Consider the following 25,863-nt stretch of genomic DNA (forward strand, 5'->3'; position numbering starts at 1 on the left):
AAGTAAGAGTGCTAAGAGAACCTGGACATCTACCAAGAAAAGATGCTTTAAGAGTACAAAGCCTGCCTGCTGTTGTACCTGACACAGAAATAATGTGGCAGCCAGGTTAGCACTCCAAATTTCTGCAAAACAGTACCAGTGAGACTGGAATATCTGCACATGCTCAAAACGACCTTGTTTTTCTTCCAAGCCCTAAAATGCTCAGAAACCCAAAGCTTCCAAGCATGTCCTGTTCCAGAAGCAGTGCCTGAGCTGACAGATCCATTTTCAAAGTCATTTAAATATTTCTTGCTGCCACTTACCCTGGTTATCCAAATTCAATTGCAGTTGACAGTTTAATGATAATAGCTTTCTGTTTGTGTATCAGCTGTGATAATGTTCCCATTCTCCTTAAATTCAGTCCCTGTAAAAGGGGTACTATAATGCATGCAGCCACAGACCAAAATGATAGTAATTTTCCCTGCTAGATGGAATGGTTTAGTAAACAATTACATTTCAATTAAAGATGGGGTGATCATGTCGAGGGAAGCACCACTCAGCTCTTTGCATAACACAGGAAGATAAATTCTCCAAAGTCAAACTATTATAATATAATTTACATGACTGCTTTTGGGAAAAAATGTAATAATTAAAACAAAGTGGGAAATGCTGTTCCACAGTGCACAGGCAAAAACTTGAGAAGAATCTTTCAATATCAGATCCACAGCAGCTTGAACCTGGATCCCATTATTCAGGATTATGTTCAGCGAAGAGGAATAGTAGAAGGGTTACTCACTTTCATCTCTCCAGGAGTTTCCATTTACTGGGATGCCATTAGTGTTTAATACTTCATTTATCAAGGATTAAAACCAGGATAGATGGAGGAATGCTGTAAGAGTAGCTTTTAATCTATCACTGTGCATTTAGCTGTGTGTCCAACCCCAACAGGCAGAAAAACTGCTGGAAAACAAGTTAACATTACAGCAGAAGACCTGAAACCTAAAAAGACTTTATACTTCTTTCCAACCATAAATGTTTCATTAAAGAGTCTAAAGTGCAGATCAATGACAAATAGAAAGGACAGCTCCTGCTCCAAGACATCCCACTCGATGTGCAGAATGACACCCAACAAGCAGAGGATGAAGGGATGTGAGAAATTGAGGTGATGGCCATCCTCATGCCTGACAGTGAGCTGGAGAGGAGTGTGCTCATACCACTGGGCTTGCTCTTTGAAGCTTCTCTGAGAATTGTTTCCCTTCCAAGTGACACAGCTGCATGGATGGGCAGCTTGATCATGTAGCTTACAGCTGTAGTGTGCTTTACTTTGGTTTTGTTGGGGGTTTTTTTTGGTAGCTATTGTGGCTTCAACCAGAAGCAAAGAAGTGTTTTCTGAGATCCTAGGAAGCAAATGACTGATACTAGAATTGAGGATTAGCAGGATGGAAGAAGTTCTGCACTCTATCTAGTATTTTGGGGTAAGAGAGAGCATTCAGAAGCTTCCTCAGACACAGCTCTGTAAGAAAGGCAGAGCCTTTTGCAGAACATGTGAAGATGCTGAGACTACAAGTTACATTAATTCACTCCGTTTGGAAGGAGCCCCTGGCACAGGGCAGGCTAACAGCAAGAGACCGTTGTAGGTTCTTGATCCAATGGCTTCGTCCGACACTTGCACACAAGTTCTTCGGCAGTTTGGACCGCAGAGAGCTAAAGCAGGCTCTAACCCAAGCAGTCAATAGATGGCAGCACCCTAATGAGCTGGCAGCGAAGGCAGCACAGAGCCGTTTCAGCAGTCTCCCCCTCGCTCAGGAGTTCCCTGGGCGGTGGGCAAAGCGAGAGGATTTCATTAGTGCCCAGCAGAGTTTCTCTTCACCTGGTCCCTGTGTTTGATAAAATGCACAGCACGTTTCAGGTTTAACCCATGTCACACCTTAAGCTACTTGGATTCAATGAAGAGAGGGTAAATAATTCTCTACATTCTCCCAGGGGGCAAATGTCAGGCAACAGCAAGGCTTTGCTCATCGCCCCTTGGGCATGGAGCCCAGCATTTGCCCTTGGTTGCACTGGTGTCTGCAGCTCTTGAGCTGCTGCCAGTTACCCATGCTCAGTGGAGATAACCTGAGGTCACAACCTAAGCAGGCAACATTTTATCTGACATCTCATGCTAAGTGTTCTGCCCTCCTTCTTCTGTCCTTTTCTTGTAGCACTTTTAAATGGTCCCTTCATTTGGAGAGACAAAATCGTGACAAACAGGAAAGGCTCCAACAAGACCAGTTAACTACAGAGGCATTTCCTGCAAACGTGTGGTGGTAGTCAGTCTCCTCCACCAGTCTCTCAGATACAATAAATTCAATAGGTCCACAGCTTTCTTATTTCTGTTTGATACTGTCTTGCACCAAATCTACTGTTTCTAAGCACTGATGCAGCGGTCAGCAAGGTTTGTTCTAGTCCAGCCCAAGCAGTGTGTAGCTGGTCATCTGGAACACATCCCAGATTAAAGCTAAATACTGAACGTGGTGCTTAGAGCAGACTGAGAAACAGAGACCTCAGATGACTGATCAGTTGGATTAGAGACTTGAATTAATTAGACTGCGTTAGATCACACAATGCAGAGAGTGAAGTGAGCTGGGTTTACAAGGGAAATAGTCATTGTACAACATGAAATAACCTGGACCAAGCAGGAGCTTTTCATGTTTAAGAAGCTCTATTAAACCCTTTTTTTGGAAGGCCTACTAGTTCATGTTCCAAGATGCAGAAATCTTACAGCTTGCTTTTCAAGTCTATATTCTGAAACCCAAACCAAAGCATGAGCTATTGTTTTCCAGTGTTCTCACTACACCCACAACACCCACTGAACTGTAACTTGCCTGGCAAACTTCTATATGGGAAGGTAGCAATTCCACTCCAGTTTGCTTTAGTTTTCAAATGAAAGAAGGCAGCTGGGAGTGCAACGCTGTCAAAATAACTGAACCCAATGGCTTCTGAGCTTGGAGTCCCTTGGAGACTCAACAGCAGAAGGATGGAGATGTCAGGGAAGAACAATCAGCTATAAAATATGAAAAGCTTACAACATCAAAACCTACAGCAGCAGGCTCAAAAGTAATAATCCCATTACCACTAAACTAAAGGACTAATTACTATTCCCAGTGGCTGGAGTGGACTGACTGCTAATGTTCCTCTGGTTAATGAAGGAAGGTGAGGAAAAATATATTTCTTAAGTCAGACATCTGCTGAAATCTGGGCAGCCATAAAAACTGTATGTAATGAAGCCATTCATATTAATGGCAATAACATTCAGAGGGCTGAGCAGAAGCAGAAGTGAGATGATAGTGGATTTTAACTCCGAGAAGACAAATGCTATGTATTATCCATGTGATGACTGCCCTCATTTAATCCACACTGAGTAACAGAGTCAGTCAAAGCAAGCAGCCACATCCCACACAGGCCACTTCACTAACAAGAACTGACCTGCTTAAAGGCAGGAATAACTTCCCTAAAAACATAAAGCAGGATGTATGTTGGGGAAAAAGCAGACAGAAGCAGCATTTTATTTTCACTGACAACAAGTACACTAAGTAAGATACTCCCAAACCCTCTGTCTTGTGAAGAATCCAGATATCCCCATCATTCTTTGCCTTTTTCATCAACAAGTAGTACCTTATTTAAGGTTCAAAGCTATTCAGGTACTGAGACAGCCAGATTCTGATAAATGAAAGGCACAAAGCAAAAGCATGCCCTGTTCAGTTAGCTTCACCATGTTTCTGTTTGCTGTGCTCAGAGGTTTAGAGCATTTGTAACTGATTCAGATGGAGGGCATCTGGCTTGTGGGACAAGGGGTTAGAGAGAAACCAAATCTTTTCCTCTTGGCATCAAAACAAAATTCACCTTGCTTAGCAGAAAGGTGATACCACAAGAAGAATCTGACCAGAAGATGATCCCAGTGTGTTCTGAGCTGCTAGAAAAGGGAGCTCTTAGGAGAGTAACTTTCTTCATCTCCAGAAAAAGAAAACCAGACATGCCCTACAGCAAAAGCTTAAAGACTTCTCATACTCCATTGTTTTCCTGTTTCACTGTCTTAGGTATTTGCCATGAACTGTACACACTTCTCCAAAACAGAACTCATCTCCTGCCATCCACTCGCTGTTTTCATCACTTCTTCACATTTCATTTAGCAAATAAGACAGCACAAAAGCCCACACTCATATGTGTTTGCATATGATGGCTACAGAATATAGCTCCACAGAGCATGTTCTGCATTCACAAACTTAGAATTTATAGCACTAAAATAAACGACTTGGAAACTGCTATTAATGATTCAATCATCAGCCCAAACATTCTCAGGTGAACTGGGTGTGTCCAGATCTTTTTTTAGATTGCACCATTGTCTTCCCTTTGAAATTCTGGTTCTACCTAGGTTTGCTATGAAGTAGCTGAGCCTGTAAAGGAGGTGTGGCCTGCAGAGAAAACCTGTAAATACATTTCAAGCAAACCTGCTCCAGGACCCTTGGCCTCTTTTCTGAATAAAAATGCTTGTGTGCAAACTTACTATCCACCTACAGCAGACATTGTCCTCTTGAACAGGTTAACTTCTGATTGCCTTGGTAGCCTCAGTTGATCACAGAGCCCTCAGCCTCTAAAGACTCTGTTACATAGAATCACAGAATCATTTTGGTTGGAAAAGGCCTTCAAGATGAACTCCAACCATTACCTGATTCTACTGAGGCTGGTGCTAAACCATGTTCCTCTGCACCTTTTAAACACTTCCAGGGATGAGGATTCAATCACCTCCCTGGGGAGCCTGTTTCAGTCTTTGAGAACCCTTTTGGTGACAAAGTTTCTTCTGATGTCCAACCTAAACCTCCACTGGTACACCCTGAGAGTTATTTCCTCTTGTCCTACTACTAGTGACATATTGAGGATGATCATATGTTAGAGAAAACCCCACCTAGCTACTCTCAGCTGTGTGTTTGCTGCCCACTTTCAAACATTTAGTTTGATCTCACTACTGTGCTTCTATTTGTCAGCTGAGTGTACTCCTAAATTAAACAACTGCTTGGATTTGATATAATTTGTTAGATTATAGAAACCCTGTTGCAAAATTTACTGTGGTCCACTCTAGAAGTCTATCCAGTACCTGCAGGATGTTAGAGATGACTTCTGTCAGTGGGGAGGCACTGATGCATACCATTGTGCACACCAAAGAAACAAAGGCTTTTAATTCTGTCCAGGATTATCTCCAAGGCATGACAGAGCCCATCTCCTAAAGCCAAAACATCTGATCCTGTAGGAGTGTGGAGAAGGCAGGGAGAGGGCAGTGTTGTGGTTAGACTCATTACACTTTGTACCGCAGTGAAACTTGGCAGCTGCTCTATTATCTGCAGCAGCACACAGCCAGAGCTCAGCACCACCAGATTACTCAGACAGTAGCCAGCTCTAACTTCTTTGGGTCTGTAAAATGGACACAGAAGTACCCTGCCTCATGGAGCAACAAGACCTGTTTTGTTCTGCTTGATTTCAGTATCACTGTTTCTTGTGTTAGTGGTGCTGCTCTGCTCCACTCCCAGAGGACTTCCCATTCTTTACACACTGCTATCACAACAAAACAGTAATATTAGCAGAGCATCTACAGCAAAAGGATTGAAGAAATGGAAAACAGTGACTGGCTCCTCTAGGTTCCTGCTGGGAGAGGATACCAGGCTCTGGGGAATCACCAGCTTGGTATGTTTCCTGTTAGTTAATAACAGGTTCTTCTACAGGAGATTTTCTCTCTGTAGGACTATAAGGACATAGTGCACAGTTGCAGACCAGCAAATACATCTATGAATATCCTGCACTGCCTGAGGATTCACAAAGGAAACCTCACCACGAGAGTCTCTCAAATGAACCACCAGGAAAGGAAACCTCACCAGCAGAGACTCCCAAGTGAAACAACTTCCCCAAACCTGCTTCAGATTCCTATCCAAACCTTGCTGCTTTACCAGGAAATGCTTCAGTTGCTCACTGCTAACAGTACCCAGCACCACCACATTTACTTAGAAATGGGCAGTCAGTTAGTTCCACATACACCATCTCTTGTCTCAGGATGAGAAAGTTCCTCTCCCTCTTGGCAAAACCTCATAATCATCATTAAGATGCCACAGCAATCGTTCAGCTGGGCAGACACTCACCGTGACGCGGAAGGGCGTGGTGGCAGCAGGCTCCATGGTGGGGTTCTTCTCGGTGACCCCGCTGGGCATGCTGCGCCTCTGCCCGCACCGCTCCGGGGGGGACTCTGCACGGGACAGAAAACAGAGGACAGTTACAAACACAGCAGCAGAGGGGCAGAGCAGAACCATCAGCAGGCCATGCAGAATGTGTCGCCTTCTTTTGAGATGCCCTTGCAAATGAGCCAACACAGCCACCCTGTCATATCTGCTCCTATTTCCCAGCGCCGCCTAGAACAACGTTCAAGCAGTGAGACTTTCACCTCCAACAATTAGCATTTTTTATACCACTGTGAGCTCCAGATAATGCCTGACAGGTTGGAATTATCATTATTTCCAGTCTGCTGATGGGTAAACAGAAAATGTATTGAGCTGAGTGTGAATTATATGCAAAGTACAGATCTGTGCACTTCTGGACTTGATTCTCCTAAGGGAAACTGCTAATGGGGTTAGAGGCACAGGATGCTTAAGTTCCCTCTCTAATTCCTCCAGCAATTTGCTTTGTAACTGGGAAAACAATATTAAATCCTGCATTTGCTAAAGTACAGCATGTGGATGGCAAGGAGCATAAAACCAAATTTTGAAATGGAGCTGAAATAGCTTTGGGGGAACTCCTTCTAATGCACAATCTCATGGGCAACAGGCATGCCAGTGAGGATGACATCATTGCCAGGACTCTCAGTTGGGCATGACAGGTAGCCAGAAGAAGAACACCTGCTACACAAGGAAATTAGATGCAGACTCTGCTAGAGGGAGACTTCTACACATTAGAATGAAAAGAAATGTAAAGGTGGAACAACCTACACATCAGAATGTCTCAGACAATGATGTTCTCTCAGCTAGTGCTACTTAAAGGTGGTTTGTTTGCCAATTCTCAGCCTCTGCAACCTGCAATTTGCTGCCATCAGGCCTTGGCACAGAGGGTGTCCCTTTAGCAAGGCCTTCCTCTTGCCAAAGACTGCTATCACCCAGGATATCTAAGAGACAACTAATACCTGCAATTCCACTCAGCAGCTCCTGAGATGTATCTTAAACTATTGCAAAAGGACAGACTATAGGATCCCACCCAGACTATAGGATCCCACTCATGGGAAGACATCTTCCTTGACTGCCAATCCTGCCCATTATTCCTCACCAGAAGCCATGGAACATACCAGAGCCAGACAGCCAAAAATTATCCAGACCATTGCTTTCATAGCTTCCAGCCAAGCCTGCTAAAATCTTGGCCACTTTCTTTGCAGAATGCTGCATTCTGAATGTGAAGGAGGCAATCAAGTACTTTGGTGTCATCTCCTTTCACACCAAGGCTCCCAACCTCATTCCTTTGAACAGTGCCTCTCTCTTTTTTTCTCGGGCTGTCATAAAGAAGCTACTTGATCACAGCATGTTGAAAGTGAGCTCAAGATGACAAGACAATTGAAGAAGCTGCTTTGCATTTTCTTAATAAGCAGAAAAATAAAGGTTGTTTAAAGCATTTCTCATACACAATGCTGGGAAACAGGAATTATGGGATGGGATTATGTGAAAAGCAGCTGCCAGAAATGCCTTTCCCAGAGCCTGCAGCACATGCAGAGACCTGAGCTCCCCAACCCAACCCACCTCCAGCACAGAGGGACAGGACTTGCTGTTCCCTAGCGGTGTTGCAGCACTGTTAACTCACACCGCAGTGCTCTGTCAGACCAAAGGGCACAATTGTCTCACTTGCTGTAATCTGTCAATCTGCTTCCTCCTCCAGCCACACAGGTCAGCCCTCTTCAGAGAAAAGGAGAGTGTGTTATGACCCAGGGCTGATTAGTATCTGCCTCTGATTGCACTGAAGTTGCAAACTGTACTCTGAAATTCTTACTTTGCGATTAAAACATACCCAGAGCAGAGCCAGCAAACACATCAGTTTGACCCAGGCCAGAATACAGAGACGAGTTAGGACCCAATTATCCTTACGCTTATGGTTCATGAAGTGCTGGGAGTCAGATCTCCATTTCAGCTTAGTTTAAGCACTGTGGGGAGCACAGGAGAGACACATGACAAAACTCTTCATAAGAAACCAGAAATAACTAGACAGAGGGCTGGGTGTGGGTGTTAGAGGGGAGCTGTTTGTTTTAAAGGGAAGTAAAAATAGCTAACAGGTAAATCAGTAACTCCTAACTACCAGAAATGTGCAGCTGAGCAACTTCCCAGAGCAAAAAGCATGAATACATCAAGATTTGAATTGCTTTTTTCACTTCTTCGTGGTGAAAGGAGAACTCCAAGGGCAGGTTTCTCTGCCTGGAGACTGGCACTGGCCAATGCCAGCCGTAGTCAGCCCACAGGAACGCCACAGCAGCTTAGCCACCACTAAAAGGGTGCTGTAAGGCAACAATAAAACCTCTCTCCATAGCTACTAGAGGCTGAAGAGGAAATGTCTTCGTTTACAGCAGAAGACATCTAGGTCAGCCATTGGAAAAGTCTTCTCTTGACAGGCAGGGTTATACCCTGGAGCTGATTGTCTGGAGAGACAAATGCACAGCCAAGCCCAGCTCAGGCCTCCCTGGCACAGCTCTCCCTGCCACGCAATGTTCAGGTACAATGTGCTCCCTTCCCTCCCCTCTCCTGGGGCAGATCAACACCACAGATCTCCTCAGATCCCTTCCAGCCTTATTTTCTGTGGCTGCTGACAATTTGCCCACATGTGCACCAGACAAGTATGCTGCAAGAGATCAGATACAGTATTTGACTTCAGCCTTCCTTCAGAACCTCCAACACATCTCCCTCCTCTCCTGAGCGCCACTCCAGTTCTGGCTGGACAGACTCTGGCAGTTGTTACCCCTCTCCACAGCACAGAGGCCAGGGTCCCACACTGACCTCTGCTACAATCACAGGGTGTCCCCTGGCTGTTTTAATGCTTTTCATCAGATACAGGATTGATAAAACCCCTGCCAACCCCCTGGGAGCACTGCAAGGTTTCCTTAATGAACGTCTGCTATCCGTTTTGTATTCCAAGATGAAGGATTCCAGAATGAGGAACGATCTTACCGCAGGCAGCTATCCAGAGAGTGACATTTCCAGAAGCACTTGGTATTATCAGATAACATCCTCACTAGACAGTGAATTCTGTGTTAGCTCACTCTCTCACTCAGCTCGCAGGAATTCCAGGATTATACCTCCATTTGTCCACTTATTTGCTCTACATCAGATCTGATCTGAGGACTTACACACACAGTATCTCAGGACACTATTTGCTCTCCCAAAGACTTCAACTTGTTCTGAACTTAAAACCTCCAAATCTTTCTTTTATGACACAGAGGCCTGAAAACCACTGAAGTAACAGTCTATTAAAGGAGGATTATCGTGCAGACATGCTGGATCTGAAAACAGATTCCTTGGCTGTACTGAGGAAACCACAACATCCAGCAGCAGGGATGCCCGTGTGCAGAAATGGATGCTCACAGCAAGGGATGGCTTTCTGATTCTCCACCATTTCTACCAGCTCACAATGCAATGTCCAATTAAAAGATGGGATACACACAGATGAGCAGTAAGAAACTGTTCTAGCAACTGCTGGAGAGCTGAATCAGGCAGGCCTACCTAAGTATATTACCTGGTCCTTTAGAAGCTCTTGAAGACATCAAAACTAGACTGGGAAAGGTTCATAAATCACTCTGAAGAGTGGATGGAAATTCCCCATCTAATGTTCTCTCACTGATAGCATTTCCCCTGCATTTTCCTAAGCTTGCCCAATGGGGCACTAGTAGATAGTAGCTGAGCATGAGCCAACAGTGTGCCCAGGACAGCCAATGGCATCCTGGCCTGGATCAGGAACAGTGTGGCCAGTAGGACAGGGGAGGTTATTCTCCCCCTGTACTCAGCACTGGTCAGGCCACACCTTGAGTACTGTGTCCAGTTCTGGGCTCAATTCAAGAGAGATGTTGAGATACTGGAACATGTCCAGAGAAGGGCGACAAAGCTGGTGAGGAGCCTGGAGCACAGTCCTGTGAGGGGAGGCTGAGGGAGCTGGGGGTGTGCAGCCTGCAGAAGAGGAGGCTCAGGGCAGACCTCATTGCTGTCTACAACTACCTGAAGGGAGGCTGTAGCCAGGTGGGGTTGGTCTCTTCTCCCAGGTAACCAGCAACAGAACAAGGGGACACAATGTCAAGCTGTGTTAGGGGAGGTCTAGGCTGGATGTTAGAAGAAGTTGTTCTTAGAGAGAGTGATTGGCATTGGAATGGGCTGCCCAGGGAGGTGGTGGTGTTGCCATCCCCAGAGGTGTTCAAGACAAGACTGGCTGAGGCACTTAGTGCCATGGTCTAGCTGACTGGATAGGGCTGGGTGCTAGGTTGGCCTGGATGATCTTGGAGGTCTCTTCCAACCTGGTTGATTCTATGATAATCAGCCAATTCTGCTCATGCTGTTTTATTTTCACCCTGCATGCTGTAGAACTGTGCTCCTATAGGCCCTCCCAGCTCTCCTTTGTGACCTTGTACTATAACTTTCCTCATAAGCAGCACTGTTTAATGTCTGCCACAGATCCACACCGGGCTGGGGTTCATCCACCTCATGCAATTACAGAAGCATGAAGAAACAAACAGAAGTGCTTCTTGCTTTCCCAAATATTTACAGAAGCTGCAGTGTTTGCGAGTTTCCCCAGTGCAGGATCACAGAACCATAGGATTGTTTCTGTTGGAAAAGACCTCCAAGATCACCAAGTGCAACTGTTGACCTAACATCACCATGGACATTAAACTATGTCAATAAACCATTAACCCATGCCCAAGACCTTTAAAGAGAAACTACCCTGGAATTACCAAACCCTGAAACCTCTTCCAGATTATCACACAGAGCTGAGTCCAAAATCCTGTGTGACAGCAGAACCTTTTCCAGGATTGGAAGTGTCCCACCGAGTTCACTGCCAAGAGGACACAGCACTGTAAACACTGCACATAAATGTAGAGCTCAGGACTTATGAACACTTCTGAAACTCTTTGTTAACTAACTGAAGGCTGACAACTGAACTGACAGAGTAATGGATCCTTCCTACACTCTTCCATGCCTGTTCTTCATACTGCAGAATACTTTCAGAGTAGTGCAGCAATCCCCACCCCCCACGGGGCTTCCAGGACAGCCTCTGAGGAACTCCAGGCACCCAAGTAAATGTTTAACCCACTCAACATCACCATCTCCTTTGTCAAGGCTTCTCAAAGGCTGCTACAGAGCAGGTCAATTGGTGTTACAAACACACAAACAAATATTAACTGTTTACTTTTCACCCAGCAAGTGAGATGTTCTTGCATTTGCATTACCTGCTCTTGTGAATCACAGATAGTCCAAGAGATCATCAGGATTAGGCTCTCATTAGTGGCAACGAAACACATGAACTCCTCCTGCTTGCTCATCTCCACGCTCTCCCCCTCTCTCACACAACTCCAGGGATCAGCCAGTGGAAGAGACAGGAGGAACCAAAGCAAAGAGAACCAGCTGGAAAGAGCAACTAACGAGCAGGCACTTCCCAGCAAGCCGATTTTCTGCTGTGAAACCATTCCAGCCCCAGACAAGCAAGGGAGGTACAAATCTGAACGCTCGTCACCGAAGTTAGCAATGAGAAAACGTCTCCCGCAACTCACCAGAAGGAAGCCGTGCTTGTCAGCAACGCACATGCCATGGCACTCCGAGCAAGCCAGGAGTAAGAGGAGAAGTAGAGATGACTTCATCGGAGGCAGCAAGACAGAGAAGTATGACTGGAATGCCAGGCAAGGCAGCAGCTCTGGGGAGCCACGGCGGGAGGCCAGGTTCCTGCACCGCACGGCACTGCCGGGCTTTAGGGAAAGGAGACCGTAGAGGACAACCAAACCTCATCAGATTGCCTGGGCGTAATGCAGAAAACTAAGAGGTCATCAGAACCAAAAGCTGCTGGAAAAGATCCTGCCGGCAGCCCTGCAAGAGGTCAGGCTGGCTCCAACCTTGGGCAAGGGCCGGCCAAGGCAGGTGTGCTCCTCCCTGTCCTGCCCCACCGCTGCGGCGCTTGACATCTCCAGGGTGCCCTGGAGAGCTTACCAGGGTGGAGTTTCTGTGAAACCAGAGGGAACAGGAATTACCGGTCTCCTGCTCGCACAATCACACTCTGTGAGTTAATTTTATTGCTTAATGAATTTAGGTGCTATTCCTCTAATTCCTGCATTATCTAATAGCTCCTTACTACAAACAGGAGAGAGCAGAGGCACAGAGGGACAGAAGTGATTTATTTAACATGGCTCACAGTAGCAGTTAGAATTAAAAACAGTCCCTGGAGAGCAGATATTTGTAGTGTCTGTGTGATTCTAAATACTCAAGAGAGGCTCCGGAAAAATCTACATTTCAGATGGCTTTAGGTGGCCACATGAGCCAAGGATGAGCTTTAATTTGAATCCAAAGGGGTTATTTAGAAGCTGCTGCTAGAACAGTGTCACTTAAAAAAGAGTGGATTATTGCCCTGGGAACAAACAATGGCATGAAGTAATAAATACTGAGTTGAGCCAACCTTCCCCTTCCCAAGACATGGATAACCAGGAACGGGAAGCAGAGATGGAAGAACGTTTGCTTTCCAGCAGACACAAGTCTGTTAAGCACCTCTGACGGGTTCGGAATGCCCTCACTAAGGCTCTCGTCCTGCTCCTGTCAGCTGCACTAGAAATACGGCTGCAAGGGGCCAGCTCCGCTGTTCAATTACCTGGAGGACTATTTATTGGAACATAACGCCCAGTGTCCTGCTGATCCCCCTGAGAATTCCAGCTGATCCCTTACAGCAGTATTATAACCATTGTGCCAGGCAAAATTAATTAGGAGTCAACCCTTTATTAGGCAATAAAATTGACTTTTAAATAAAAGCGGTCATGAAGCAGAAGTTTAGGGCAGGTAATGCTGCCCTCTGAAAAGTCAGACTCATCTGAAAGCAAGGCTAACGAACACCCAGGGTGTTCTCTAAGCCAATGAAAGTTTGCATCAGCCCCACATTTTATGCTGGAACAAAATGATTTCCTTTGGTGCCTTGGAGTCTCTAGCTTACATCAATTTCTATACAGCACAGCGATCCTGCACCCACAACTCTTCCACATCAGAATCGGTGATTTACTTCCCACTCATTCAATGCTCTAAGCGGAGTTTTCCATTTTCTCATGCTCTCAGACCTCTTCAGACAATTAAAGATACTGTTTACAGAATTAAAGCTTGTAAAAACGATCCTCACTTAGCTAACCATGTACGTCCAAACCAAACAAACAAGTTGGGATCATTACTTGCCTTTTGTGCTACACTCCGGCATGAAATATTTACAATTAAGTAATTAGCAGCCGGTTGGATTCCTGTAGCTAATGCTATCCACAGTGCCTACACCAAATAGATCCAGCTTCTTACCATTACCTTTGTTTCCCTCACAGATGATTTAAGCGTTACAAAACCACTCTGTTCAGCTCAGCAGGGGGAATGTCATCTCTGACTCAACTTTGTCCCTGCCTGAGAGCATAAAAATGCACCTGAAGCACCACTCAGAGCCATGCCATCCTCTGCAGCCACAAGAACAGTGGCTGGGACAGTTGTGTGAACTACAGAACCTTCTTAGAACTGGCTGGAAAACAAAGGAATTCGCAGATCACAGAAAACAGCAGCCCATGCTGCTCCCCTTCAGCTAAAAATTATCACCATCTTCTCCCAAAGAGGGAGTAAGCTCTTCTGGAAGAGCAGCTTTTCCTTTGTTAAATAACGATGTGAAGTGACACTGCCCTTTGCCACAGCACGCCCTGCACTCTAATGGGTCTCATCTCAGCATCAGGTTCCAGGAGATCAAGCACTGTGCAGTATTTAATATTCCTCAGGCTGCTCCTGAACAGGAGCTATTAATGGCTCTCGAATCTAGCACTGGCAAAAGCTCTGCTATTTCCCCCTGTATGTGAAATGGATCAATTCCTCTCTTTTCTCTAATACTACCCAGTAAGAGAATTCTCTTCCCACCAGCACTCCCAGGTGCTTTTTGGCACATGCAAGCAGAAAAGGGACTTCATGCCCTTTTTTGCTGGTCCTTCTGTGGGCTTCGACTGCCCAGTTTTTCAGTCTCCTTCCTCCTGGAGAGTTCAGTTAGGCCTTTCAACCTTCAAAGCTGGAAAAAGCTGTTGCTATGCCCACCCAGCAGTGGGCTAAGGGGAATGTTGCTCTTCCACAGCAGAAATCCAGCAGCCTCACTAGAGGGAGCTGAAGCCCCTCCGCTGGCCAACCTAACCCTGCACAGCGCTGACCAGCCAGGAGACAGCGGAGACCTGCGCTGCCGGCGACAGACCTGCAGGGAGGGAGGACTTCTGCCCGGTGGTGCTCATCTGCTTGTTCACTTGACACTCGGCATCGCTGATAGCTAAGAAGGCTTTCCCTGTTCTTCTAAACGCTCCTCTGCATCTCTCACTGCCCTGGAAGCATTCCCAAGCCAGGCAGCCAGCCAAGACCTCTCCTCTGGCCAGCTCACATCCCCACTGCTGGCTCTCTCCAAGCCTTCATTCTTGTAGCTCAGTGACAGACAGCTGTCTAGATTCTGCTAGAATATATTCTTTACCTGAATATATTCTTTGCCTGAAGAGACAGATTAAATTTATTTGTCAAGAAAAAAATACTCCCAGAGGGCAAAAAGGAAAAGAGAGAAGAAACGAATGGGAAAGGAAAGCTTGGGTAATTCTCAGCATGAGGAGTCTGAAAATACACACTCTATCTTCCCTCTGCTACAACACCAAAGAAACACATCCATGTTCAAAAGATACACACAGCTGCAGGTCCCCAGACCTGGTGCCAGGGACGGACTATAAAGCACTCAGAAAAGTTAACCTCCTTCCTAAAAATACCTTAATGTAAAATATATACTAAAGGCTGCTTAACCAGCATGATTTACTACAAACTTCTTGCTTGGAATTTCTAATTAGACGTGTGTGTGGGTACATACATTTGGTATTTTTATTCTTTATTTATCAGTCTCTGAAATAAAATATTTATGATATTTACCTTTGTTTGCTATGAAGTCTGGAGAACAAATTCCTCTTTTGCTAACAGCCTACCATTAGAAGTTCTTTCTCCAAGGTAAAACAGAAATCAAGCACAGACTTAAAAAATGTATCAGGAAAAGATGAAATTCTAGCCTGGCTGGGGACCGGATCACAGTGACTGCTAATACCCTGGTTAAATTGGAAAGGATGATAAAGTGAAGTGGAACATCAGCTTCCTCCTATGTCATGATAAAGACAAGCAACGTGGAGTCTGGAGAACAAGAAGTCAGCTCTGGGGAGATTTAAATTAGGCTCATCCATCATGCTTAACATTTCTGCAAAGATTCCACGGCGTTGCCCTGCTGCTTTCTTGGAGCACTTTATCGGCATGGCCACCAATTCACAGGGGCAACACAAGGCAGAAGAGGAACTTCTGTGTTCCTGCAATCACTGTCACTGTGGATGTAAACTATGTCACCTATCACCTGGGACAGGGCAGGGACAATACAACCCTCTTCCCTTTCAGAATGCCCAGAGCCTTAAGCATCATCAGTAGCCGGCTGCCTTTGCAGACTGTTGGCCCAACACATGGTGGCCAGCAGAATGTGGTGGTGGAGAACCATAGCCACCTGCTAGACCATCTGATGTAGCCTTTGGCCAACTCACAGGATCCTTGCAGCAGAATGGCTGGAGAAAGAACTGTGCCTTCTGCTACTAAGTCTTCTGAGGGATTTCGGAAGAGCTGATGCAGGCCCTGCCAAGCCTCCCATTTCATTAACACTCCTGGGATTGCAAAAGGCAGTTGGAAATATCACAAGAACTGATTGTGTGGCAGCACACTGCTCCTCTGCTTCCAATTCCAGAGAGAAGTAACAAGTCAAGAGGCACAGAGTGCCACACTGGCAACCTGGGTGAGAGAGGAGATAAACATCCAGCTCACAGCCATGGTTTTGTCTTCCATCCGTGAGGTTTGTTTCCTGGTCAGGATGTTTTATGTTTGGTTTGAGGCTTTCTCATTAGGTGACTTGGCCAAGTGAACCATGAAGCAGTTGAGAACAGTTTATACTTAGTGTGTGGAGCAGCAGCATGATATAAATGAAAGCTCTGCCCAGTTTAATTACTGGGCTATTTTTTGAGTCGTGCGTGGTGGCTGCTAGAACAGGTCTGTACTGGCAACATGCAAATTAAATAAATAACTACTTAATTTATAAGCATGATTCATCAGAGGTTTCATCTTCTACAGCAAAGAAACAGATGTTCTATTGATGGCACTTCATTAGAGAGATAAATGGGGTCACATACATATCTCTATTCACATCCATCTGCATAATAGACCAAACATTAAGATTTGGAATTCACACAGCACATGCAGCTCTTACATCAGCCTGAAAGAGTTTTAATGCCCAGAGCAAATTAATCCATTTCAGATTGTCTTAACATCGAAGGAACTTTAATATTGTTCATGAAAGCAGAAAGTTGGGACTTGGCACTGGCTATTTGGGATATATGCTCATGGGAAACAGAGGCGAATACAAGAGTTTAACTACCTGAATAGCAGTAATTTTTGGTAGCTACTGTACAAAATAGACTCCTGAAGAAGCAACTCAAAGACAGCATTAAAGAGCAGCAGTGACAGGGAAGTCTGAAAACAATGTTCTTCCTCCAATTACAATTACCAAGGGTTAGGATTAGGGAGAGATGAGAAATTTTGGACTGTTTTCCCACATTTATGAAGGAGGCCCAGGAGCTCTCTTTCCCTACCTAACAGAAACAAATCTTCCTTTTTAATATGCACAAAGACAGAAGACAATAAAGATAATAAAAGGACTGTCACCTTCTCCAGCATCCTGGTGATTTTTTAAAGGTGAGTGCTTACACAAAGGTTCTGCATTCACTGGTGTGTGGATGTGGGCATGTACACACAGGTGTGTGAGGACACAGCACGTCTGCAAAGCTCTGCCAATTCCCCTATGTGCTACAGACCCAGAGGACTGCAGAAAATGCTGCCTGCCTTCACTACCGTTACTCACGAGTCCTTCTTCCAGCTATTAAAACTCTTTTAAGCAATTGTTCTACATTCCACAATTTCTAATTGTGGAAGGTAAATCCTAATGTAATGTGACAGATACCTCTATTTTGTTGGGGGTGGGTTGGTATTTCTGCTTCTCTTCCATACACATGCTCTGAAAGCATGCCTGCAGGTGTCAGCTTCACAGGCTCGCTTTTCTGTTTTCAAGCAAGCATCACCAGTGCCAGTGAAAGAGAAAAGACAACATCACAAAGCAGTCCTGTTTCCTTACTCCTTATAAATACTGGTATGTCTCAGAGGGACACACAGACATCACTATTAGACTACTGCATTCCTCTACACAGCAAACCCAGAGTGATTGCGCTGGCTTTGTGATGCTGTTGCTATGCTTGCTGAATTGATATCAACTCCCTACCTACAGGTGAACAGTACAGTAGATTACAAACAGGGCTATATCCACTGGAATGGTTCTCAGCCTGGTTTTGAAGTGAAAGAGAGCAGGAGGATGTTCTTATCTACATCACCATGGCCACCGACATGTTCCATCCTAAAAGCCATGCAGGGTATGTGTGGGGGTTCTTTCCTTCACTACTGGACTGCAGTCACCCCAAGGAGCCATACAGTTGCTGTGCAGTAACAGGTTGCAATGCTGCAAAACCATTTAGTGCTTGCTGTGAATAGTATTCACTCCTCCTAGGGAGATTAAAGCACAACACCCCACTCCCAGAAACTGCATCCTGGTATTCACCCAAAATTCAGCTGGCCCTGGGAGTAAAGTTAGGTAAATTAACACCAAATGTTCTCACTTGAAACATGACAGCAGGATCAAAACTTGTTCCCATCTAAGGGTATAAAGGTAATAACTGTTAACCTTTGACTGCTAAAAATGTAAAGGGAAAATATCTTTCATTTAAACCTTGCTCGTTTGGTTACCATGGACACTGCTTAATCATGAAGGATGACTATTACTTGTTCCTATAGTAACCAAGAAGCTTAAGAAGCATCCTGTAATTTAACTCCAGATGCCAAATTTTACAACAGTCCACCTATTACCACATTTGGATACTTCAGAACAAGCCCAGGCTTGATCTCTGACTCTACAAGAAATTCACTGATGCAGAAGTGTTGTTAGAACTAAAAAAATGTGAGCACATAATGTACTAGAGAAACTTGCACTTCAAATAAATTGGCTTCTTCAAAAAGAAACATTAAGTGCTCAGCATCTGAGGATTCCTTTTCCAGTGTAAATGTTAATGAAGCAAAACTTGGGCTGTCTTTATTCTTGTCAATGTTTCTCAAAGTTTAGCAAGTGCAGGGCATGTTTCCCCCCCCCCCAAGTAAATGCTTCAATGCTCAACTTAAAATGAACTTCTGAAAGACTACTGGGGGCAGTATTCATAATCCAACCTATGAGAGCAGATCAGGACTCCTAGTCCAGCTCTCGAGAACAAACCTGCAATAAAAATGTGTCCCTCATACAGGCAAGAGGCAACAGGCAGGACAAACCTGCCAAATTCAGTCAACCAATGTGGTGCTCTACAGAGTCTTTTACAGAGTTTCTGCTTATTAAAAACAAAGCCTAACATTTGCCCAGTGTTACTCAGCACCATAAAGCTTTACCTTCAGCACCAGCCGAGGAATTTCAGTCAGAAGCTTTGTCTGCTGTAGGTCTGGGGAGATGAGACTTCCAGCAATTACCTGTGCCTGCCTCTGTTTCTTGACCCTTAGCAGCTCTATACTGGGGAGGAATTCAGAGTTTTCAAAAGCCATCAATTTCTGTAGTCACTGATTTCCAAAGGGGTCTGAGAAAACTCGGTTTAAAAGCCTGACCCTGAGGCTGTGTAAGAGTGAAAGAAATATGGAATTTCTGGGGTTTGTGTACCTTTCTTAATGTGCATTTACACAAACACAAAAGCAATTAATATCTACATTTAAAATACTCTCTGCAGTGTGTTAAAGGAAAGCAAACTACTTTAGCTAGTGCCTGAGTTGAAAAAAAACAAACTTGATAATGGCCAAATATGGAAAGTGACCCAGCTCGTTCCCCATCTCTATTGAGAGCAAAGTAAATTAAAGGATTATAGAGTGCCTTCAGTGCAATAACTTAAGGGATTAGTGGCACACTAGAAGACCTTCAAGGGAAATACAGGTTTAAAAGCTTTAAAAGGCAGCTCTGTGTCTAAATTGTTTGGACTGCCACAGCTGTAAGGAGACAAACTTACTCTAATACATAAGAGATCATGAAAAGTCTGCTGAAACCCCTCTAAGCATGCTTTTGGAATCAATTCCCTTTTGGACTCAGAGCAGAGTTTTTAACCTCCTTCTCATTTATTACCTATGGCTTGCAGATAAAAACTCACTCTACATTACTTGGGAGCAACTCTGCTACTTATTTCAAGAGTAATCAGCCCCTCTTAGCAACACAGTTAGTGGAAAGTAAGGTTACTAGCAGAAGGCAAGGATTTAAAATAGAGGTAAGCAAAAGATGAGCAAAGAGATAGAAGAGGCAGTCTGCAAGTTGCCTGAAAGCTGCTGGTACAAGTTCCAAATTTCTGTCACAGCACCTGAGCTTCTCCTTGGACAGTAACTTCCCAAGTTACTCTTAGGCAGCACTGACAAGTCCCACAATTTTATCAAGGCTGCTGCTCTACTTAGATGCAGCTGCTGGAACCATGGGACAAGAGTCAAGATTGTAGAGAAAGAACATGAGAGTCAAATCCCTGAGTTCTCTTCCTATCTTCTGGCAAAAGCAGACTCAGAAAATACAGAACTACTGGAGTTTAGGCCATTACTCTGTTACTAACCAACCTCCAAGTTGTCCCTGGATACCTCACTGGTTCAATAAGAGTGCATCTACCTAAGGCTTCTTTCAAGCCCAACAAGTATTGCAGTTCTTCTGAACACGCTGAAGAAAAGCAAACCACGGCTACAAGGCAGTGTTCTGGTTATGCATGAAGACATTCAAATGATGTTTGCTGGTTTGGGTAGTGCCACAAACACCACAATGGACATGTAACCCAAGCTCACACTATCAGCAGACACCCACACCCTTCCAGCTGCCCACTTTCATCAAGATTCTGGGTTCTTCAGTCAAATCTGCTTCTCTTCAAGCTGTTTATCTGACTTGCAAAGCTGCCTCACCCCACATACACAGCTACAGCTGCTGATACTCACTTAAGTGGGCTGTGCTGTCCTGTGTGAGCCTTCCCCCACATTCCAAGTCACTCCCTACAGTTTCCTTGTCATTCTTCTCTTTCCCTTCCTTTCCCTTCCCCTTTCATGTCTCACTATCAAAACTTCATATCCAGAAAGTTTTAAACCACCTCCTCTGCAGCTTTTCTCTTCGAATTTGACAGAAGTCACAACATATGAAAATCAAAGGAGGCAAATGCAAAGCCCTCAAAAGTGCAGGATGTTGTTGTTAAGAGAACAAGTGAAAAGTAAACAAACTCAAGAATTCCTCCATCCTGTGCTACTGCCTGAGTTATTAAATTTAGTAGATTTTCATTAGGCAATTAAGCATTGAACAAAGCCAGCAAAGCCTCAGCTGGAGCAGTAGCCCAAAAGATAGCACAGCTGCCAGTGAGTATTTCTTACAAACAGAAGAGCTTCACAAACTCCATTTCTCTTTTCTATGAGTGTCTGTCAGCCACACCATTCAAAGCTCAGTGAAAAACTGCCAAGAGTTCTGTGGTGAAGCAGAAAATGGCACAAGAGAGACTTGAAAAACAAAGCAATGGTCATTAAAAACTGTGAAGCAGGAAGGTCTCATTTTCCTGATGTTTAAAAGACACCACCCTTGGAAAAAAAACACCCCCTTGGCTACAATTTACTACTGGGCTCTTCAATTGCCTGCTCCCAGCCCTTAAATGGAAAAAAAAATATTATGGGTTGTTTTTTTTAATAGAGGATAAACCCCATGATTTGGGTTCTTCAGGAAGCCTCACCTACAGGAGACAAGTGAAGCAAAAGCTGGAGGTTCAGATTGGACGTGAGGAGGAAGTTCTTCACCATGACAGTGGTGAGAAGCTGCAATGGGTTGCCCAGGGAGGTAGTTGAAGCCCCATCCCTGGAGGTGTTTAAGGCCAGGCTGGATGAGGCTCTGGCCAGCCTGATCTAGGGTAGGGTGTCCCTGCCCATGTCGGGGGGGTTGCAACTAGATGATTCTTGTGGTCCCTTCCAACCCTGACTGATTCTATGATTCTAAGTGTACACATACACTACTTTAGCTATCCAGAATTCAAGGCAAGATAATAGAGCAGAGTAAAATTTACTATTGATTGGCTACTAATGTGAGGAATTTAACATCAAGTAAAGCAAAGAGCAGGAAATTATCCCAGCACGTACCAGGATGACAGAACCTACAAAGGAGGTTTTACTGCATTTAAAGCCAAGTGTAATTCAAAGGAATGTTAATCGTGCGTCAGGAAATAAACTAAGTATTGTTTAAATAGTTAATATGAATTATTTACTTACAAAACCCTGGATCTTACTTAACAATACAGTGAGAATTATCAGTAAGAGCAAGATTTCTATTCAGAATGAGAGAGAGATCCCTTCTCCCTGAGACAGTTGTGTCCAGGGCACCATGACTAAGTCCTGCAGAGGTGGAAGGGGAGAAGTTCCACATAGTGTTCCTCATCAAACATCACTTTTTGTTACATGCTGTAAAATAGATTTCCAGCTAGAAAAGATTAAGGGAAAGTGTCTGACATTTCACTTAGCTTTAAATACAATAAAGCCTCTTTTGCTGTTATGTCATTCTGTTCTATGGTGGGACAGTTTTCAGGCCTCTGCTTCCCTTGTCCCAGGCAAGTGCCTGAACCTCTGAGGTATTGTGTGCTTGGGTGTAAGGTGGTCTCTCGTTTATCATTTAAAAGGTTTTGATTTCATCAAACAGAGAGAAAGACTAAATTCCAGCTGTTTTCAAGAGATCTGTATCTGAATAGCCTGTGATAAGGAAAAAAATCCAGGCAGACCTTAAGCCTCCAAGCTGAGAGGGTGTTTGGTGTACTAAAATACTGGGCTTTGGTGAAGATCAGTCAGTTTTCACTTCACAGCAGCCATCAAAGCCAAAGAAGACGAGAGCTTGTTTAATAAAAATCCTTTTTGTAGAACACCTTCTAAAGCTTTTGTGATAAACAGAACTCAGAGTGAGATATTTATGTCCAAGGAGCTGACAGACACAGAATTATCAGGAACATTAAACCTCCAAGATCAGGAACTCAGAATGTTCTCAAATTCTTGTCTTTGATGACAACTGATTACCTGCAGAGTTTTACAGAAGAAACACCGCAAGCCAAAGCTGTATTTGGCTCAGCTATGAAACTCAGTGAAAGCAGCACTCATGAGGAGTTTCTATGAGCAAAGTGAATTTTCCAAACACTTGTCACTCACTCCTGTTCTTTCATTACAGCCATAATTAAATAGAAGCTGAGATGCCATGAAGAAAGCCACAGACTGGAGTGCTGCAGGCAGAAGCAGGTGTTGCTTATATCAATAATATTCCTTCTACCCTCTCTGCTTCCCAAGTACCTTCCACTACATTAGCTGGATCACCTGGTAATGATCATAATTACTGCCATGATTTCTCATATCACACACATCTCTGAGCTGAACAGATGGTCCAAGGAAGAAATGGGGTTTCTGCAGTTAGTTTTTCCGAGTAACTAATGTCTACCTGCAGCATGTCCTGAATCTCTGTGGAAAACAGAGCCAGGAGAGCTCAGACATTATCATCATTCTAGCAAAGATGAACAGAGAGGTGAAGCCTGTTTGGTTCATCCCCTATCAAACAACAATAATTTAAACAGGCTGGAGGCATTCCCGAGCTCCTGACAGCCTGCTTTCCTGGTCTTCCCCTCACCACCAGTTTTGATGTTCTTCAACTACTGTAGCCCTGAACCTCTCAACGAGGTAGAAAAGAAAGCATATTTGAAACATGATCAATGTGTTAAAAGCAGCAGAGAACTCTGGAACAGAGGCTACCATCCCACAAGCCATTAAATAAACTGGCTGTGATTCCAAACGGCTCCAAGTCCCATGCGTTTTAGTTCATGCTACCTCAGATTGTCTCTGCCTGGAGTCCCAGAGCAATCCCCTACTTTCCCTAGATACTTGCACGGACAATGCAAGCTCCGCTCACTGCTATCTGCAGTGCTTTCCTGAGGGAGCGGATATCTCTTTCTTCGTGCCTCAGGAAGCAAGGAAGGGCTCGGCTCTACCAGCCACTGCCTGTCACTGGAACGTGGCTGCCCAAGCTACAGCCCCAGCCTGGCCGTTCCTGTTTGTCCCCAGGCAGCCTGCCCTCCATACTCACAAGAAGCCAGCAGCAGCATTCACAGAATCACAGAGCGCATCAAGTTGGAAAGGACTCTTCAAGGTCATCTTGCCCAACCCCTCTGCATTTCTGCAGCAAAGCTCTGCGGAAGGGCCTGCAGGGAGAGGTGGCATTGTCCTCGCCGGGAGGGGACAGTGGGCTGCGGCCATACATAAATGTATGCTTTTAAACACACTCTATTCTGCACTCAAAGAGACTGAGTGGCGTAAACCAGAGTAGGCTGAAAGGCTGGCGGGCAGAACGCGAAGCGGCGTCCCAGCCCCGGCAGAGGACCCGCGATGGCGGCAGATGGCAGCACCTGCACCGCATGGGCGCTCCCGCGGGTGCCGGCAGCAGGGATCCCTCTCGCAGGACTGACGCAGCAGGGAGGGACTCCATGCGGAGAGGGGGACTTGTGTGCCAGCAAAGATCTCCTCCTCCCTGCTAAATGTCTAACAGCTGCCTGATCCTCAGCAAGCTGCCTGCCCAAAGCACGGCCGATGAACTGCCGAGGTGACAGCTTGGGAAAGCTCAACCCTTAGGTATGACTCCTTCAGCTGGGGCCACAGCCTCACACAGGCTCTCTGGGCACCTTGGCAAAGGGCCTGGAGAAAGCAAAAGGTTGCCAAGAGGATGTCCGGGAAACACACATGTGGCAAGAGAAATCATGGCCAATTCCTCTGCACTACTCATGAATTTACGGTAACCTCTCACTACGGATATCTGATCTCTGGGAGCTGCAGAGCAGCACTTCAAAAGCAGACCCTCAGCTTCAGACTTGCAGGTCTTGGAAATTAACATTACCTCAAACCCCCAAAATCAAGAGCCTCATTCTGATCTCTGCATAGGTCACTCAGTCCCGCAGTCTCCTGTCCATCAATGTTCCAGTGGGATCAAACCTGCCAAGGGCAGTATTTCTATTGCTGTATTCCACCACTTCACCAGGTCCAAACTAACAGCTAAGATGCTGGAGCAGCAGGCAGCAACTCAGACCCAGGATCACGCCACCCGTGACCCTGCTGTATGGCACCACCACTGCACAACTTGTTTTCTGCATTTCCTACAAAATTTCCTTTAAGATCTAGAGATAAGAAGAGCTGAAATAGTGGGAAGCGTTGTGATCCTGCTAGCAAGCAGAATCCTGGAGACAGTGCGAAAACAAACTGCTCAGGGAGAGATCAGCAAGATTTCAGTGGGTTCAAATTCAGTTCCTTACAGACATCAGGGCTGGTTTCCATTTCTATCAAATCTGCTTGCATATTCCTTGCGTTTACAACAAGTTACACAAATAAGTTCACACTGGGTCATCTAAATGAAACTTAACACATTTCATTTGTCACAGTAACTGAAATGGCAGGAAAAGTATTTTGAACCGCACACAAATCCAGGGGGAAAAGGAACTGCTACATGCTTGTGAGTTTACAAACACTCCTCCCTGACAGGCAAATCAACAACAACATAAATTAAAGGAACAGACGAAGCTCAGCAACTGATGTAGCTGCCGATTGTTTTCTCAGTGAAGACTCAAAATCCTGAAAAAAGTATTGAAAAGGAAAAGAAAAAAAGAGGACAATGAACTAAGCCAAATCTTGTAGTGTACTTCACAGTCTGCTTGGTAAACCAGAATTAGCTCCAGTGAGACAAGTACAAGCCTGAGCTGTATGAACACCTGATGCACTGCCACGGTTAAGAGTTTTTATCGTGGTTCACACACACAAAAAACCAAACCCAAATCCCAAACCCTGCCGCAATTAATGGCTTTGATTCAGCTCAAGCCATCGCAAATATGAGTGGATTGTCACACTAGAGGCCAAACACAACTCTCTTGCCCTGCTTTCTGACAAGAACAGTTCAACAGCAGAGTGACTCAAAGGCTCCTGCTCCTTCAGCTGCTTTAAGGACAGGCATGAGCGTCAATAAACATTTATTCCATGCTGGAAGAGAAAGCCAGAATAGCTTATTTTAAAAATGCAACTGGGTCAGTAGCTGCCTGCAGTAGAATAAATGGGCTGCATGAGTGAGTATGCCTGAAAGAAACATTACCCTGTGGACCTAACTCCTCCTGATGAGGACAAATAGGCCCTTTTAGCGCAGGACATTTAAAAGCACAAAGTGATTTGGGAACACAAAGTCCCACAGGTTTCCACAGTGCCTCAAGGATCACAACCTTTAGGCTCTTTTGAAAATCCTACCCCTAAACTGTACTCAGGTTTGTGATTTCAGTCCCCTCGGTGATATTCAGGTCGTGAAGTTCTAGCAATACACCTGTGTATATTGCTGCCACCTCTTAGCAGTACATCTGTGCGTATCGATGTCACCTCTTAAACAAGGGTTTCCAAACCGCTATAATCACCCATTAGGCCTCCAAAC

The 25,863-nt window shown here is 44.9% G+C and overlaps 1 protein-coding gene across 14 annotated transcripts in view; it reads right to left on the reverse strand.

The window, feature by feature from the left end:
• The window catches only part of DAB2IP (DAB2 interacting protein), a 215,612-nt gene that overhangs the window by 136,029 nt on the left and 53,720 nt on the right, over positions 1 to 25,863 (reverse strand). For 13 of the 14 annotated variants that reach the window (XM_064171628.1, XM_064171631.1, XM_064171630.1 and 10 more), the window contains one exon: positions 6,144 to 6,247. In XM_064171628.1, coding sequence (XP_064027698.1) covers positions 6,144 to 6,247 — 104 coding nt within the window. Of the gene's footprint in view, positions 1 to 6,143; positions 6,248 to 23,493; positions 23,517 to 25,863 lie in introns of those variants that run through there. The other variant, XM_064171633.1, reaches the window with a different exon arrangement.

The sequence above is a fragment of the Pogoniulus pusillus genome, chromosome 35 (genome assembly GCF_015220805.1).
Source record: "Pogoniulus pusillus isolate bPogPus1 chromosome 35, bPogPus1.pri, whole genome shotgun sequence".
NCBI classification, from domain to species: Eukaryota; Metazoa; Chordata; class Aves; order Piciformes; family Lybiidae; genus Pogoniulus; species Pogoniulus pusillus.